This window comes from Salvelinus sp. IW2-2015, linkage group LG1 (assembly GCF_002910315.2).
Source record: "Salvelinus sp. IW2-2015 linkage group LG1, ASM291031v2, whole genome shotgun sequence".
Classification (NCBI taxonomy): Eukaryota; Metazoa; Chordata; class Actinopteri; order Salmoniformes; family Salmonidae; genus Salvelinus; species Salvelinus sp. IW2-2015.
The window spans coordinates 37,900,721-37,919,669 of NC_036838.1; the positions used below are offsets into that span (position 1 = coordinate 37,900,721).

General features: G+C 41.3%; 1 protein-coding gene across 2 annotated transcripts; it reads left to right on the forward strand.

The window, feature by feature from the left end:
• Positions 1-1,506: 1,506 nt before the first annotated feature.
• LOC111966971 (interferon regulatory factor 6) lies at positions 1,507-9,975 on the forward strand. Of its 2 annotated transcripts, XM_023991896.3 has the most exons (8): positions 1,507-1,748; positions 2,357-2,554; positions 2,745-2,940; positions 4,007-4,099; positions 4,360-4,596; positions 4,762-5,154; positions 5,902-6,020; positions 6,171-9,975. In XM_023991896.3, the coding sequence occupies exons 2-8, from the start codon at positions 2,381-2,383 to the stop codon at positions 6,405-6,407; spliced, it is 1,449 nt and encodes a 482-aa protein (XP_023847664.1). In that variant the 5' UTR covers positions 1,507-1,748; positions 2,357-2,380; the 3' UTR covers positions 6,408-9,975. The 2 variants fall into 2 exon arrangements, with proteins under 2 accessions (XP_023847664.1, XP_070300794.1); XM_070444693.1 differs by lacking the exon at positions 1,507-1,748 and having other exon boundaries at positions 1,759-2,554.
• The last annotated feature ends 8,974 nt before the right edge of the window (positions 9,976-18,949 follow it).

Genomic DNA, 18,949 nt, shown 5'->3' on the forward strand with positions numbered 1-18,949 from the left:
ATTTTTGTCTGTTTCGTGAGCTGAACCCGTTATCCTACATGGGCGTATCCAAATGTTGCATACAGTAATGACTTCCTCAGTTGTCACCACAACTTTTGTAAAAGTGGGGTAGTCATCCATGTCCAATTGAAATGCACTTGCTTGTATAGATGGTTAGTATGTGTAGCACTGCTTTACCAATCAGAAGTAAATAACTAATATTACATTTTGTCTATGAACAAGCATATCATATGTGTGTATGATACATCTGTTTGTACAATTCTGTTGTCTGGAGTGATTGCATTCATGAGGTATTCTCTGATTCTACCTCTGAAATTAAACAGACATACTGTGTGAGTGGCTTCAGTGACTTGACTTCATCATTAATCTAGATAAAATGTGTTTGCATAGTCTGTAGATGGTTTTCATGTTTTTAAGTAGCCTATTTCTTAATAGAAACACAATCCAATATTTGGTTCCTGTTCTTCACTTTGCCCCTGTTTTTCGGTGAGATTACACTTGTATTTCTTTCCCCTTTCTGTATCACCATCTCAAATTCTAAAGTACACAATAGACGTGGTTTGGCGGCCCACCTCAATTGCCTATGATGTCAGTGAAATGTTTTGGCACTGAACAATCTGTTCCTTGTTTGGACATTTCAATGCGTTACAGAGAGACAGGAGCTTTGAGACTGTGCAGAGCAACATCAAAAACATGGGATGTCCCTCACCTGCCACCTACCCTGAAATATGAAGAAATGTAGCCTATCAGTCATTGGTTGAGACCACTGTAATGACATCTAAAGCTAAATTGCAAAATACCAAAAAAGTGTATTGTATAGACTTCACATATTTGAATAAAGTAAATAACACTTATTTTCAATTGAATGGCAAAATGTGTTCTTTGCTAATAATGCCTTTTCAGTTGTATTTTCAATTGACAATCAGTCTTAAATCCTTAATCTTGAAAACTCTCTCTCTCTCACACACACACACTTGGGCTATCTGATCTCACTGGCCTATAAATAAATGCACACGTAAGGAAGCTGGGAAACTTCAGGGAAGTCCTCAAGACAAGAGCGCCTCGTGCGGTGAAGACTTCTCGCACGCACACATTGGGAAAAGGCCCGTGGGCAGTTTCTGGGTGTGACTGCACCATTAACAAGTATGTATAGTAGAAATTATCGTAATGTACTTGTTACAATGACAGTGTAAATGCGTAAAAGACGCACAGCGTGTGCTAAATTAACATATTTTAATTAGGCTATAATAAAATGACTGACTGCGCTCCAAACTGCTTATTTCAAATTGCTTATGAAAACAAACATAATTACATCATTTTACAGCATAATAGTCTTCATGGTTTTTATATGGCTAATTTATTATTATTTATTTATTATTCTAACAAATATTGTGAGTCATTTGGTCATCATGGTCACAAGAAGGCTTCACCGAAAGTAAGCTGGGGGTTTTTCACAAGCTGGAAAGGTGTGCCGGGTGCCAAGAATGAAACGTCTGTGACGTCACAGCTCTACCTGAGTTTCGGGAAGGGAGTCGAAAAGGGGTGGCCTGAACTGATGGGGACAAGATTATCAGAATTGTTCTCACATGATAAGAAGTATACGTGAGTCATACAGTCTACTTTTACCTGGATTGCTAAGGACATACAAATTCCAACGTTTTGGAGAATAATATTTCCCTGAAATTGATTGAGGTTCTACTTTCTCCCGGATAGAAATTAGCCTACTTCCTGGTCACATTCAACTGCAGGTACGTTTCGCAGCGGTCACCTACATTTATTTATTTTGCAACCTTGAAATAGTTTAAAATTCGTAACTAGGTGGTTATTAGAAATCATTACTAACAATTTATCCGTGAAAAGTAGCCTATTTACTGGTCTTTCATATGTTGCTCAAATTTACAGTAAGAGCGAGCGAGGGGTTGGTTGCAACTAAGCATCAACAAAAGTCAAAGGTTTATCACAACAAAAGTCAGTAAAGTCATTGCTTGGTGGGGAAAATGTCATTTTATGGTTATGATTTTGMGGTAAATTAATGTAGCAACATTGGACATGGCTTTATTTCCATACTCAACAGACCTGTGAAACATGTCCTGCAGATACACCAGGTGTATCATAAAACCAACCATAGTTATGTACTTAGTGGCCCTAGTCTGTTTGGAATCTTGACAGCCATGTAATCTTGGTCATCATGTGCGTGCCTGCCTCAATCAAGATGTGCCAGCTACATCATGCCCATACAGCTCACTGTTTTCTTAGTGCAGTGCTTTTATTAGAACTGTTTACGCTTTGAAATATCTTGGTCAGGATATCCATAGAAGTATACCATATGTATAGTAGATATCTAACCCTCCCATAGTAGCCCCCTCCCCAGACTGTAAGCATGGCGGTGACCCCGCGGCGTGTTCGGCTCAAGCCCTGGCTAGTGGCCCAGGTGGACAGTGGGCTCTACCCAGGTCTGGTGTGGATCGATCGGGACAACAAGCGCTTCAGGGTTCCCTGGAAACACGCTACGCGTCACACCCCCCAGCATGAGGAAGAGAACACCATCTTTAAGGTTAGTAAAGCAGATATCTGTTACAGCTTGTGAAACAATACATGTAGGTCAGTGGTCACCAACCTTTTCTGAGCTGAGATCACTTTCTGAGTCAAAATGCAGGCTGAGATCTACTGCTCAGATTAAAATAAAAAAGTAAAATATGACTTAAAAATGTATTCTTCATCTGTCCCTTCTCTCCTTGTATCAGGCCTGGGCAGTGGAGACGGGYAAGTTCCAGGAGGGTATTGATGACCCTGACCCTGCCAAGTGGAAAGCCCAGCTCCGCTGTGCCCTCAACAAGAGCAGAGAGTTCAACCTTGTCTACGATGGCACCAAAGAAGTCCCCATGAACCCCCTGAAGATCTACGATGTCTGTGACATCCCACAGCCCCTCAGTAACCCAGGTAAATGTCCATGGATGACATACAAATACAGTACCAGTCAAAAGTTTGGACACACCTACTCATTCCAGGGTTTTTCTTTATTTATACTATTTTATACATTGTAGAATAATAGTGAAGACATCAAAACTATGAAATAACACATATGGAATCATGTAGTAACCTAAAAAGTGTTAAACAAATCAAAATATATTTTAGATTTGATATTCTTCAAAGTAGCCACCCTTTTGCCTTGATGACAGCTTTGCACACTCTTGGCATTCTCTCAACCAGCTTCATGAGGTAGTCACCTGGAATGCATTTCAATTGACAGGTGTGCCTTCTTAAAAGTTTGTTTCTGGAATTTATTTCCTTCTTAATGCGTTTGAGCCAATCAGTTGTGTTGTGACAAGGTATGGTTGTTATACAGAAGATAGCCCTTTTTGGTAAAAGACCAAGTCCATATTATGGCTAGAACAGCTCAAATAAGCAAAGAAAAACGACAGTCCATCATTACTTTAAGACATGAAGGTAACAATCCGGAAAATGTCAAGAACTTTTGAAAGTTTCTTCAAGTGCAGTAGCAAAAACCATCAAGCCCTATGATGAAACTGGCTCTCATGAGGACCGCCACAAGAAAGGAAGTCGCAGAGTTACCTCTGCTACCTCATGAAGCTCCTTGATAGAATGCAAAGGGTGGCTACTTTGAAGAATCTCAAATATAAAATAGATTTTGATTTGTTTAACACTTTTTTTGGTTACTACATGATTCCATATGTGTTATTTCATACTTTTAATGTCTTCACTATTATTCTACAATGTAGAAAATAATAAAGAAAAACCTTTGAATGAGTAGGTGTGTCCAAAATTTTGACTTTAATTGACCTCACTTTTTTTTGAAAGTACAGTTTAACAACAATGATGTTAGTCAATTTTATGCATTTTTTAAAAACATGTTATTTAACTAGGCAAGTCAGTTAAGAGCAAATTATTATTTACAATGAGGGCCAATGGTAGCAGCAATAAGCTTAGTTTGGGATTTGGAATCCCTTGCTCTCTTTTCATTTTCTCTTCATCTCTCTCACATCAGGATCCTCAGACTCTGGGTCCTGGACGCCGAATGACTGTGATGAAGATGAACCAGATACTCCAGAGCCCCTTCCTCCTTATCCAACATCCAATGGTTAGTCATGTCAATTATCGCTTATCTCTCTCATTTGTCCCTCACTAATACTGTTTTTCTGTGATGTTTACCATGTCATTTGTCCTAAACCACACAACAGTTCAGATCTAGCATCCAGATAATGTTTTCCAGTTTGCCTGGTCCAAAAACAACTGCCTAGTGCCCTTTTGTCTGACTTACCCCCTGTTTTGATATCAATATCCCTGTATTGTTTTTGGCATGTCATCTAATCATGCTTTGTTTTCCCCTGTAACGACCAGGCACCAGCCCCACTCTAATGTGGTCTCCTCCGGGGTCAGTATCGCCCCTCCACCCCCCATCAGTTAAAGTGTGGCCCAAAGAGGAGGTTAAGCTGTGGCCAAAAGAGGAGCCTTTGGATGTGGAGATGCAGCCCTCCCCTGAGGAGATGGCGCCCCCTCCTCCACTTGACATGCCTTCCCCTCACATGCCTGACATGATGTTCGCCTCCCCAGAGATGTGGATCAGCTCCTTGCCCAGTGAGTACACTACTACACACAAACTCCTCCATTAGATAAATATAGGACTGCATACATTGATTGTATATAGTATTACAGGAGTTTACCAATACAGACTAACTAATGAGAGTACCTCTCTTATTGAATCTTCTTGTGTTTCTTTGTCTCTCTCTCTTTCTCCCTCAGTGACAGACCTGGAGGTGCAGTTTCAGTACCGGGGTAAGGAGGTGTGTCCAGCCATGACCGTCAGTAATCCCCAGGGCTGCAGGGTGTTTTACGGGGACCTGGGCCCCATGGTCAACCAGGAGGAGCTGTTTGGCCCTATCAGCCTGGAGCAGCTGAGGTTCCCCTCTACCGAGCACATCGCCAACGACAAGCAGAGGGTCTTCACCAACCGCCTGCTGGACGTCATGGACCGAGGCCTCATCCTGGAGGTCAGTGGCCATGACATCTATGCCGTCCGCCTCTGCCAGTGCAAGGTGTACTGGTCAGGCCCCTGTGCACCCAACCCCAATGCACCCAACCTCATAGAGAGGCAGAGGAAGATCAAGCTGTTCTGTCTGGAGTCGTTTCTCAGCGGTAAGTACTGACTCCGATCCTACTGACCATTTTAGCATAGATAGACTCTAACCTTCCTACAGCAACAATGTTTTATACCACTCTTCTCAAAGCTTCTTGCTTATCGATATTTCTATATTCTATTAGGCTGGGCCCTTAGGAGGTAGTGTGATAATAGGGCATYCACTGAGTGTACAAAACATTAGGAACACCTGTTCTTTCCCTGACAGACTTACCAGGTGAAAGCTATGAAGCCTTATTGATGTCACTTGTTAAAACCACGTCAATCAGTGTAGATGAAGGGGAGGAGACAGATTAAAGAAGTATTTTTAAGCCTTGAGACAATTGAGACAATGATTGTGTATGTGTGTCATTTAGAGGGTAAATGGGCAGGACAAAATATTTAAGTGCCTTTGAACAGGGTATGGTATTAGGTGCCAGGCACACTGGTTGGAGTGTGTCAAGAACTGCAACGCTGCTGGCTTTTTCATGCTCAACAGTTTCCTGTGTGTATCAAGAATGGTCCACCACCCAAAGGACATCCAGCCAACTTGACACAACTGTGGGAAGCATTGGAGTCAACATGGGCCAGCATCCCTGTGGAACACTTTCAACACCTTGTAGAGTCCATGCCCTGACGAATTGAGGCTGTTCTGAGGGCAAAAGGGGATGCAACTCAATATTAGGAAGGTGTTCTTAATGTTTTATACCCTCGGTCTATGCTGTGAGACTGATATGATTGTGATTGTTTGTGTTTGATGTGTGCAGGTGTAATAGCCCATCAGAGGGGCCAGTCGGCCAGCCTTCCTCAGTTCGACATCAACCTGTGCTTTGGAGAGGAGTGGCCTGACAGCAGACCCAGGGAGAGGAAGCTTATCATGGTGCAGGTATGAGACCTTCTTTGTATCAAGATGTTTCATGCAATGATTCATAGAAAATTAATGAAACATTTGTTTTTCATTATTTTAAAATGTGTGTTTTGCTGTTGAGTCCCTTCACTGTAACTGACTCGTCTTTGGCCCTCTGCTCCCCTCCAGATCATCCCTGTGGTAGCACGTATGATCACTGAGATGTTCTCAGGTGACTGCATGCGCTCCTTCGACAGCGGCAGCGTGCGCCTGCAGATCTCCATCCCGGACATCAAGGACAACATCGTTACCCACCTGAAGCAGCTGTACCGCCTGCTGCAGACCCACCAGGGCCAGGAGGGCTGGCCTCAGGCTCTGCCCCTGGGGGCTGGCACGAGCCTGCCCCAGGCCCTGCACGCCCAGTGAAGCTACCCAGTCCACCATGGCCCTACCAGGCCAGTCAGTCTCATACACAGCTCTGTCTGGACACTGTCTCTTTACTGCTGCCTCTACTGCTGGGTCATGTGGGGACCTGTAGTCAGCAAGCTAGTACTTATGTTTTATAGAGGCGTGTTAATCCGAATAGGAAAAGGGAGAGGGATTGCTTCAATTGAGCCTTTTTCTGTTCTTTTGCTATTATGTTCTCTGAGAGGAGCCATGTATATATTGTGGTAAATGCTGCTAACTACTACTGTGGCAGTCAGTAAAACATGGTGTGATAGTGTCTGTCTGCAGTTGTAAATCACTGTGGTCTCAATATGAACAGAACTAGAGGAGCATTGGATGGCATTATGAGCAAAAGTCCTGTCAGCTGCAAGGCAACATTGAACATAGTCAATGAGTTACAGGCATAACCCTTGACCCCATGTTACACAATACCAGTCAGTGATCAAGCTGTGTCCTGGTCCTTGTTGTTCATGTCATTTTGTCTACTACCTTTTTTTAACCCATGAAGAATATGTTTGAGTGCTAAAGCTAGATATTTATATATATATTTTTCTTTTGGAGAAACAACATGCAAGTGGTTAATCCATTATGTGAACTTTTATGATACACACTTTAATAGTTATCTTTCCTTTTTATTGGTTATTATACATTTGTATCTCATCATGACTGCTGAGATCCATTCTAACTGTTCCTGCAAGATATGTGAACAGTATCCTATACCCTTTACTTGTTTGTTTATGCTAATACTAAGATCAGGTAAAGCTAGATGATTCGGTGAACCAAATGGATTGTTTATTTTCTGATAGACCTTATCACCATATATAGCCTCCATTTATAATTTTATGGCATTTAAACCATTTGTTTTGGTCCATGAAATTAGTATAAGTGGTGTCGCTGCACTTTTGGGAGTAAATGGAGCTTAATGCTTAGATAGAATTTCATTTTTCAATAACTTTTATTGTTCTAATGATTTGTATTTTATCTTTTATTTTTTGAAAAATGCCCATAACTAGGCAAGTGATCTTTTTATTTTATTTTWAAAAAATTATGAAGTGAATCAGCAATGAAATATATTCAGTAATGAAAAAGGGTTTAATTCAAATTGACAAAAAGTTATACCTGCAAGTGTTTTATTCACTGGTATTTTATGTCAGTTTTACTGTCTAGTTATAAATGTGGTTGTGTGTCAACTATACTGAGGCCATATGTATTTGATTATTATGAAAGGATGAAACACGTACAGTGAGGGAAAAAAGTATTTGATCCCCTGCTGATTTTGTACGTTTGCCCACTGACAAAGAAATGATCAGTCTATAATTTTAATGGTAGGTTTATTTGAACAGTGAGAGACAGAATATCAACAAAAAAATCCAGAAAAACGCATGTCAAAAATGTTATAAATTGATTTGCATTTTAATGAGGGAAATAAGTATTTGACCCCTTTACAAAACATGACTTAGTACTTGGTGGCAAAACCCTTGTTGGAAATCACAGAGGTCAGTTGGCCACCAAGTTTGCACACATATCAGGAGGGATTTTGTCCCACTCCTTTTTGCAGATCTTCTCCAAGTCATTGAGGTTTCGAGGCTGACGTTTGGCAACTCGAACCTTCAGCTCCCTCCACAGATTTTCTATGGGATTAAGGTCTGGAGACTGGCTAGGCCACTCCAGGACCTTAATGTGCTTCTTCTTGAGCCACTCCTTTGTTGCCTTTGCCGTGTGTTTTGGGTCATTGTCATGCTGGAATACCCATCCATGACCCATTTTCGATGCCCTGGCTGAGGGAAGGAGGTTCTCACCCAAGATTTGACAGTACATGGCCCTGTCCATCATCCCTTTGATGTGGTGAAGTTGTCCTGTCCCCTTAGCAGAAAAACACCCCCAAAGCATAATGTTTCCATCTCCATGTTTGACGGTGGGGATGGAGTTCTTGGGGTCATAGGCAGCATTCCACCTCCTCCAAACACGGCGAGTTGCCAAAGAGCTCCATTTTGGTCTCATCTGACCACAACACTTTCACCCAGTTGTCCTCTGAATCATTCAGATGTTCATTGGCAAACTTCAGACGGGCATGTATATGTGCTTTCTTGAGCAGGGGGACCTTGCGGGCGCTGCAGGATTTCAGTCCTTCACGGCGTAGTGTGTTACCAATTGTTTTCTTGGTGACTATGGTCCCAGCTGCCTTGAGATCATTGACAAGATCCTCCCGTGTAGTTCTGGGCTGATTCCTCACCGTTCTCATGATCATTGCAACTCCACGAGGTGAGATCTTGCATGGAGCCCCAGGCCGAGGGAGATTGACAGTTCTTTTGTGTTTCTTCCATTTGCGAATAATCGCACCAACTGTTGTCACCTTCTCACCAAGCTGCTTGGCGATGGTCTTGTAGCCCATTCCAGCCTTGTGTAGGTCTACAATCTTGTCCCTGACATCCTTGGACAGCTCTTTGGTCTTGGCCATGGTGGAGAGTTTGGAATCTGATTGATTGATTGCTTCTGTGGACAGGTGTCTTTTATACAGGTAACAAACTGAGATTAGGAGCACTCCCTTTAAGAGTGTGCTCCTAATCTCAGCTCGTTACCTGTATAAAAGACACCTGGGAGCCAGAAATCTTTCTAATTGAGAGGTGGTCAAATACTTTTTTCCCTCATTTAAAATGCAAATCAATTTATAACATTTTTGACATGCGTTTTGCTGGATTTTTGTTGTTATTCTGTCTCTCACTGTTCAAATAAACCTACCATAAAAATTATAGACTGATCATTTCTTTGTCAGTGGGCAAACGTACAAAATCAGCAGGGGATCAAATACTTTTTTCCCTCACTGCATGCATGAACATGATGCAGCAACCATAAAATGCATTAGAAATACAAATTTACTTCAAGATTACATTTTCAATGGATGATAAATATCCTTCGCTATAATGTTGACTGAGCTATACAGAAAACATTAAAGTAAAATGCAATAAACATATTTCCCAAATCAGAGCAAGTTCTTCAGAGTGTTGTCCAGTTCCCAGGTCTTGTCATATGGGCCTATAGCAATGCTGAGCTAATGTCATAGAGATACTTTTCTGTGCGTTCTTGTAGTACTTGGTAACGGTCTCACAGCTGTTTCCTTCTTGTGGGGATATCGGCCAATAACAACGTCAAAATGGCTGCCACCGTGACTACCAGGAATAGAGACAGCAGGATAAACCAGGGACAACAGCGTCTCTTGTTGGAAAAAAAGAAAGATTCCATCAGTATCAAGATAATATAGGACTAAAATCAAGCAGAGCCAATAAACATGTTGGAGACATACAGCATGAAGACAGTGGGGACAAACATTTACATAAATGCTACGATGGTGCTCTGGGTTTGACATGACTAAGATGAGAAAGTGAATTGTAGACATATTCGGACCTCTCCTATGGATGTTGGTTTCCATCATGCTTTGCTTCATGTTGCTGTTGTGTGACATAGCTGGATGAAACTGCTCATCTAAGGGATGCTCTAGTGAGGAGTTTAACACATTTATAGACCAATAAATATCATGGTTAAAATAGAAGTTGAAACTCCTTTACCTACTACTACAGTAACACAATCCAACTGTTTTTTTCTGCGAGTGGGTGTGTAATATACTAGACCTATGGAGTCCTGTTGCCGTCCTTTGACAATCTCCTGCTGTTTCTTGGTGTCTTCCTGCTGCTGTCTCCATGTGTCTTGTGTCCTGCAGGTGTGCAGGTTGTGCTCTAGAAGGCTGATGTTGAGGTGGAGCTCAGCCTCAGTGTGTTGGTGCTGCAGCAGCTGGCTCTTCAGAGTGGCCTCCTGTCCTATCACTCCCTGGATGGATGCACAGGGAAATACATGATGGTACTGTATGTAGATATCTTATGTCACTCTAACAACAGGTCAGTGCTGTGTGTGTGCGTGGGGGATTCTCATGAAACCAGTTTTAACCATGTCAGTAGCAAATTGAGTTACAAAACAATGATGCATCTGCAAAAATCAACTAACATTCTAAAGACTAAGATGCCTAGTTTATGGCGCAGTGTCTTATTTTAAATATATGGTACATTTTCGCCTAAATTTTGTAAATTTTCACTCCAAATTATCATTACCGAAATGTGTCCGGATTCAATTCTCGTGTAATTTTATACAATTTTACTTTAGAGAAACCCAGCTTATTTGAATAAAACACAAAAAGTGTGTCCATAAATCATAAAAAGGCTATACTAATTTAACTTTAATATTAAACTATTATATAGTAGTTTTAACTATAGTAACATTAAACTGTAATATTTATTACGTAAAAACACAGTGTTTGTGAACATTTGTCATCACCATAACACTTTTTCAAGTTCCTGTAAAAACTCCAAATAGTTTATAAATTCACCCATGATGAATCATCTAGAGCAGGGGTTCCCAAACATTTTCAATCAGGCAATGGGAATATCCCGCGCCCCCCACGTCTATTTCCATGGGCACAATTAATGTTTTTCCAGGTTTTAAAGCMTATTTCCTGCAATTCTACATATTTTGTTATGAGGTGCAGAGAACATTTAGCAATTTCAAAGCTAATTCTCTTGCAATTCTATACATTTTGCCATGTCTAATGTGTATTTATGTGATATTTGAGTGACTCAAACATTGTAACATAATCTGTGGGCTAAAAAACATTAGCTGACATGGGTTATAAAATGACAAGAGGAAAACTGATGATGCACTACCAAATTTCAAAATTGCACCTTGTGCATTCTGCTATTACAACATCGTTTTTTTGTGGGGGTGGGGGTGCGCCGCCCCCTCCCGACCCCTCTTGGCGCATCCCACAGTTTGGGTACCACTGATCTAGAGGAGTAGTTATTAGATGAGCACAAGATKATTTAATATCTTCCCTTATATGCCTTCAGAATGAGGTTCTTATACTCAAACACCCCCGTTACCCCATTTGACCTTCTCATTACCGAAATGGCTAAAAAGCCCAAATTGGAAAAAAGTCAGAGGACCATAACCTTACAACCATGGTAGCATGAATAGGCTTCAGTGATGGGGTCAATTTTTTGCTGACTCATAATGTCTGTCTCATATTATTTGCAGATTAAACTAAGGGCCTCTCATTACTAAAACACACATTTCTCAATACCATGTTATTTTCAGGTCCATTTCGGTAATGAGAACCATAATATCGGTAATGATAATAAGCTCATTCTAATGTATAGTCAATGGGTATGCTATGCTGGGAATTTATTTACTAGGATAAGTAATCTATAACTTTTTAAACATCAGTTATTTGATTAAGCAGGATTTGTCAAGAAATAGTAAATCCCATTTAATTTACTTAAAGCCATAATTTGGAGTTTGTTTCAGCAAAGAGCAACCTCGCCACTTAAAGGAGGATATCGCCCATTTTGACATGTGTACCTGTTTTCACACTTACCTGTAATGGTGTTTGATATCCGAAGACAGCTTTTGGTTCTTATCTGACATATTTAGATACTTTATAGGCATATATTATTGTGTTATGTCATTTGCTCATTCAATCCAGAAATACATGTAAATATATATGTATATATATGTGTGAGTGTGTGTACCTCGAGCTGGCTCTGTAATAGGTTTATATTGTCTATGTTCTGCACCAGAGACTTCCTCATCTGGGTGCATTTGATCCTCTCCTCCTCATAGCGTTCTCTCCACTGTGATGACTGAACCTGTGCTGTCTGCAGTGCCATCTGGGGACACACAAAATACACATGCTGTGAAACTCCTAAGATGTCCCTTCTTATTCATTCGAAACTCTAAGAATCTCTTATTTCTCAAATTGAGTCACAGAAATGTAATTAATCATTGACTGTAATAGAACACAGTGCTATTTTGCGTGATCCAGAATGCAGCCCTGTCTGACCCCTTACCTCCAGGCTGTGAGCCCTGTCCTGGGCCTTGTTCGTCTGGTCAGTGACCCTCTGGAGTGCGGCTACAGCCATCTCCTCCACCTCCTGCCTCTGCTGCTCTGACTATTGCAGCAGCATCTTGGTTCCATCCCTAGACAGCCTCTGAGAGAAACAGAGGACGAGTCAGCAAAATTATGATTGCTCTATGTGATTTCAGCCTGGTGGTGATTTTGTATGAGCATCCATATACTGTAAGTCATAGGTACAGACGATGTTCCTGAACACACCTGTCCACAGATCTTCAGCTGTGACTCTAGTGCCCCAGTCTTTCCCTTCATCTTGTCCTCTTTACAACAGATCTGTGAGGGTAGAGAAAGATGAGACGTGTGAGAGAGAGGAAACATAGTGACAGTCAGGTAGAAAGACCGAAAAGCAGATAGCAACTAGTAGACGGTGGCAAACGCCTCCTGTGCCATTTCATTTCTCTCTGTACATTTCTCGTGTTTCTCTCTCAGCTTCTCAGTGACACAATGCAGGGTAGCTCCTCCAGTAGAATAATGTTGGAAACGCTGTGAACTCGTCTCTGAAACCACAGCCTGTCTTAAACTAGATCACTGAACCAAACACAGTATTACCTAATTTAGAGAAGTGATGGACCAGACACCTTAAGGACCCTATGTCACAACACAACAGTTTCCCAGAACATTAACCTACTGTCCAAACTTTATGGCAGTCCCTTCATGAAACAGAGTATGGTACAGAAATACAGTAATTCAATGTGCATACATGAGTATGATTGAGAGATCTGCAAAGGTAGAGGGACATTTGTGGACATCACATCAGTGTATAAGAGATCCAGGTCCTAACCTTCCAGACATTGTCCTGTGAGAGCAGTATAGTAGAGGTGGTGTGCTGTAGTAGAGACAGCTTCTGTTTCAGAGAATCTTCTCGACACAGAGCCTCCTATGGAAAGAGATACACCATAATACAAGTGAGGTTGAGGTTCGGACTAAAAGGCATGTCTCAATTATATGGATTATCATTCTAGATTCAAATATGTTAGCTTCTTTGCATTAGTCTAAGGAGTCAGCAGCGCAGGATTCCACACCTGTAGATACTCTGCAAGTTGAAGGAGGTCCTAGATAGAGGACGGAGAGCGAGACAGAGAGAGAGTGAGGGCGTTTTCACAATAAGCATAAAGTATATTCCCAACGTGGAGCAAGGAGGGACATCATATACAGTATATTGTTATTATGGGTGGTGAACCATGTATGTCTCACACACCCACAAGAGTTCAAATATCATAACATCAACTGTACGTTGCTATGCAACACAACTGATAGTGATGTCTTTTGTCAGAATGATAATGTAGATGGAAACTGTGACTCATTGCTGTGGCTCATATTTGAATGAGAAAAATACATTGAAATCTAGTACAGAGATCTAGTACATCAGAGTTACTTACTGCCTCATTCACGGTGATATAGCCATGCCTGTGAATGATAGGGAGTGGGGGTCAGAGGTCAAAGTGTTATACATGACAGATAAGCAGTTCAACAGATCAGTGGCTTCATGTAAAGGTCAGTCGCTTACTGTACTTACTCTGTCTGACAGAAAGCAGTCCTCAGTTTCACAGAACATTACCTACTGTCCAAACTTATGGCAGTCCGTTCATGAAACGAGTATGGTAACAGAGAATACAGTAATCTTAATGTCAATACATGAGTATGATTGAGAGATCGTGCAAAGTAACAGCCACCGGACATTTGGTGGACATCACAATCCAGCTGTATAGAGATTAATCCAGGTCCTAACCTTCCAGAACTAGTCCTGGCATGAGACGGTCCGATACGTAGAGGTGGCTGTGCTGTACTAGAGACAGCTTCTGTTTCAGGATCTTCTCGACACAGAGCTCCTATGGCAAAGAGATACACCATAATACATAGTGAGGTTGGAGGTTCTGGACTAACGCATGTTCAATTAGTAGGAATTTAAATCCATCTTCTAGATCTCAAATATGTTAGCTCTTCTGCATTAGTACTAAGGAGGTCACAGCGCAAAGGCAAGGATTCCACACCTGTAGAGATACTCTGCAAGTGAAGGAGGTCCTAGGAATAGAGGAACGGAGCCCGCGAGACAGGAGCACGAGTGAGGTGCGTTCCAAATAAGCATAATGTACTATTCCCACGATGGAGCAAGGAGGGCATCAATATACAGTAATTGTTATTATGGTGGTGAACCATGTATGTCTCACACACCCACTAGAGTTCAAATAATCAATAACATCAACTGTACTGCTATCACACAAGCTGATAGTGATGTCTTTTGTCGCAATATATATGTGATGGAATACGTGACCTCATTGCTGTCGGCTCAATATTTGAATGAGAAAAATACATTGAAATCTAGTACAGAGGATTAGTACAGTCAGAGTTACTTACTGTCCCTCATTCACGGTGGATATAAGCCATGGCCTGTGAATGAATAAGGAGTGGGGGCAGAGGTCAAAGTGTTATAACGATGACAGCATGATGCGTTCAGGCTGTTGAGCCAATTACAACGAGGACAGTCACGTGGCTTCATGTAGAGGTCAGTGCGTTACTGTGTCTACGTTATGACGGTCTGTCTGAACAGAAGAGCAGTGCCTGCCGTGGATGGTAGCAGTGATGACTTACTAGGCCACTTCTCCTGTTTGAACTACTTGACAGGGAGTAGAGTGAAGATAATGAGAGTTCACCAACAAACTCAAAGCACAAAAGATATGTTGAAATTGAAATACCAAAATAAGAGTTCTGATAGTGTTGACCCCTCTATCTCTGATAATTCCAATAACACTTCCTTAGTGTAGGTTTCTTGTGAAGTGTGAGAGAATGTCTGTGAGAAGGCCAGAGTGATGCTTGCCTCGTTTTGGTTTTGCCTCCTCTCCCTTGTGGTGGTGAGTGACCACGATAGCTATGAAACAGTTTGCCTAACTGGTGACACACCTTTTTTGTGTTTGACAAAAACCAATAATTCCAGTATCATGCTGTATAACAAGACATTATAATCAACACAGTCATACGGGTAATTTGTATATTATGTCATAGTAACAGGTAATTGTGTATTATATGTCATACAGGTCATGTGTATTACTTTGTCATAAGGTAATGTGATTAATTATGTCATACGAGGTAGTGTATTATTAGTCATACAGGTAAGCCATATCTACTTAATTCTACAGGACAGGTCGTGTGTGTATACTTTGTCATAAAGGTAGATTTTGCTACAGGAGGTAGTGCTTTTGTATGTTCATAACGGTATGTGTACTTACTCCAGTTGCAAGCGTATGGTGTATATTTTCATCAGGGTATTGTGTTACTGTATACGAAAGTGTTTATAGTCAGGATTGTAAAATGTATAGGGAATGTGTATTGATTATGTCATCACAGGGTTAATGTGTATTACTTTTGTTCAACAGGGTAATGTGTTTAAGTCATAGTATTGAATGTCATCATGGGGTAATGTATATTATTATGTCATACAAGGTAAATGTGTATTATTACATGTCACAATGATGCGGTAATTGGTGTAATTATTATGTCGACATCGCGTGATCGAGTAGTAAGTACAGGTAATTGTGAGTCAAGGGTAAATGTATTTTGTCCAGAGAGTAGGATTGTTGTATTATTTGTGCAACACAGGTATGTGTATTTTGTCGACACGGTAATATTATCAATGGCACACGGGATATATGTAATTATTGTCATAATCAGGTCATGTGTATTATTTTGTCACCGGGTGTAATTAGTATTCATGTTGATGTCACACGGGCAATGGTGTATTATTAATCTTGAGATGCGTAGGTCAGGTTCAGGTTGGGGTCGTATTACACTTACCGATGGATCTGGATAGTCGGTGGCGGTGTACTGGCTCCAGAGTAGTATAGAGTATGACCCTTAGCAATGTGTCCAAATGCGTGACTGATACTTGATATCAGACTTAGTGGATAAGCGTGGGTACGTGGTAGCATGAGAGTGTATAGGCCGACAGGTCGTGTTCATTTCAGTAGGCGCTCGTACGTGTCTCTGAGTATGTGATTTTGTGGTGACTCACTAAAGTATGTACGCAGTCTAGTTATCTCTGAAGCAGATGGTGCCGACGAGTTTTCATCTGCCCTGAGAGTGTGAGAGTGAGTTCATAGGTAGAGCTCTGCACTGGACCAGAAGGAAAAACGTAGAGTCTCTGTACTCTTCGATGCCTCGTGGAATACTATCGTAGCAGATACCAGTCTGACTGTCTTCTATGCTGCACTTTCACTGTCTTCCAGTACGGGCCATCCAGAGCTGTGTGTTCGCTGAGGCTGCGACAGTGTACGTCACAATGTTGCGATCGCTCAAGCAACTCATGTTTTGCTGCCCGTTGTTGCCAGCTTTTTGGTCGAGATGTCAAGCATCTCTCACGACGTGTCGTCTCTCCCTCTCTGGGAGTTGTCTTTTTTCGTATAATCCATTGTTGGGTCAGCTAAACTTTATAGAACTGCAGGATTCAAGAATAAGACATTATAGTAGTCATCATCAGGTTCTTCAAAGATAAGCTGATTGGTTATGGGTGTGTCAAAATAGGATGCATGTGCATCAGCTTTTGAGCTGGAGTATAAGTTAAGAAAGCAAGCATGACTTTTCGGCATTAATTAAATTAATAGAATGAAGCCTGACATTCAAACACCTGCGGTATGAAGTCCTACTGCCGTTAGTGTATGTGAGCTTCGCCATATAATCAAGAAACTAGCTGTATGTACGAGAACCCTGCTGAGAAGGCCCTGCTCGACTACAAAGCTAGAGGACGGCATCACTAACAACATAAGGAAACACCAGAGGCAGATACAATGATGTATTAATGATAGGGGTGGGGCATTCTATGCTTGATGTTTCTACTGTTGCTCTAGTTCTATGTGTTTGGCTGGGTGTGGTTCTCAATCAGAGGCAGCTGTCTATAGTTGTCCTCTGATTGAGAGAACCATACTTAGGTAGCCTTTTCCCACCTGTGTGTTGTGGGTAGTTGTGCACAGCCGGGAGAGTATCGCCGTCCTAAGAGGAGCTGGAGCAGCTAAAGCGGAGGCGGCGACGCTACGAGAGTTGGCTCGAGGAAATGTGTACGTGAGAGGCAGCCCCAGAATTTTCGGGGGGGGCACACGGGGAGATTGGCGGAGTCAGGTAGGGACCTGAGCCAACTCCCCGTGCTTAACTCGTGGCGAGCGTCGTACTGGCCAGGCACCGTGTTATGCGGTGGAGCGCACGTGTTCTCCAGTACGTGTTCTTAGCCGTGCGCTATATCCAGCTCCTCGCATCGGCGGGCTAGAGTGGGCAACGAGCCAGGATGGAGCAACGACCATGCTGTGGCTCATATTTGAATGAGAAAAATACATTGAAATCTAGTACAGAGATCTAGTACATCAGAGTTACTTACTGCCTCATTCACGGTGATATAGCCATGCCTGTGAATGATAGGGAGTGGGGGTCAGAGGTCAAAGTGTTATACCATGACAGATAAGCAGATTCAACAGATCAGTGGCTTCATGTAAAGGTCAGTCGCTTATGTACTTACTCTGTCTGACAGAAAGCAGTCCTCTGGTGGAGCTGATTGCTTACTAGGCCACTCTTCTCCTGTTGAACTACTGACAGGGAGAGAGGAAGATAATGAAGTTCACCAACAAACTTCAAAGCCAAAAATATGTTGAAATTGAAATACCAAAAATAAGAGTTCTATATTTGACCTCTATCTCTGATATCCATAACTTCCTTAGTGTAGGTTTCTGTGAAGTGTGAGAGAATGTCTGTGAGAAGCCAGAGTGATGCTGCCCTGTTTTGTTTTGCCCTCCTCTCCTTTGTGGTGGTGAGGTGATCCACGATGCCTGATGAAACAGTTTTCCAACTGTGACACACCTTTTTTGTGTTTGACAAAACAAATATTCCAGTATTTGTGTATAACAGACATATAATAACACAGTCATACGGGTAATGTGTTTTATTATTATGTCATACAGGTAATGTGTATTATTATTGTCATATCAGGTCATGTGTATTACTTTGTCATACAGGTAATGGTCTGTACTTATTATTCATGTCATTACCAGGTAATGCATATTATTATGTCATACACGGTCATGTGTATTACTTTGTCATACAGGTCATGTGTATTATTATGTCATACAGGTAATGTGTATTATTATGCATACGGGTAATGTGTATATTATGTCATACAGGTAATGTGTATTATTATGTTCATACAGGTTAATGTGTATTACTTTGTCATAACAGGTAATGTGTATTATTATGTCATACAGGTAATGGTAATATGTCATATGGGTAATGTGCTATTATTATGTCATAAAGGTAATGTGTATATTATGTCACATGGGTAATGTGTATTATTATGTCACACGGGTAATGTATATTATTATGTCATACAGGTAATGTGTATTATTATGTCACACGGGTAATGTAATTATTATGTCACACAGGTAATGTGTATTATTGTGTCATAAAGGTCATCGTGTATTATTTTGTCACACAGGTAATGTGTTATCATTATGTCACACGGGCAATATGTATTATTATGTCATACAGGTCATGTGTATTATTTTGTCACACGGGTAATGTGTTACATTATGTC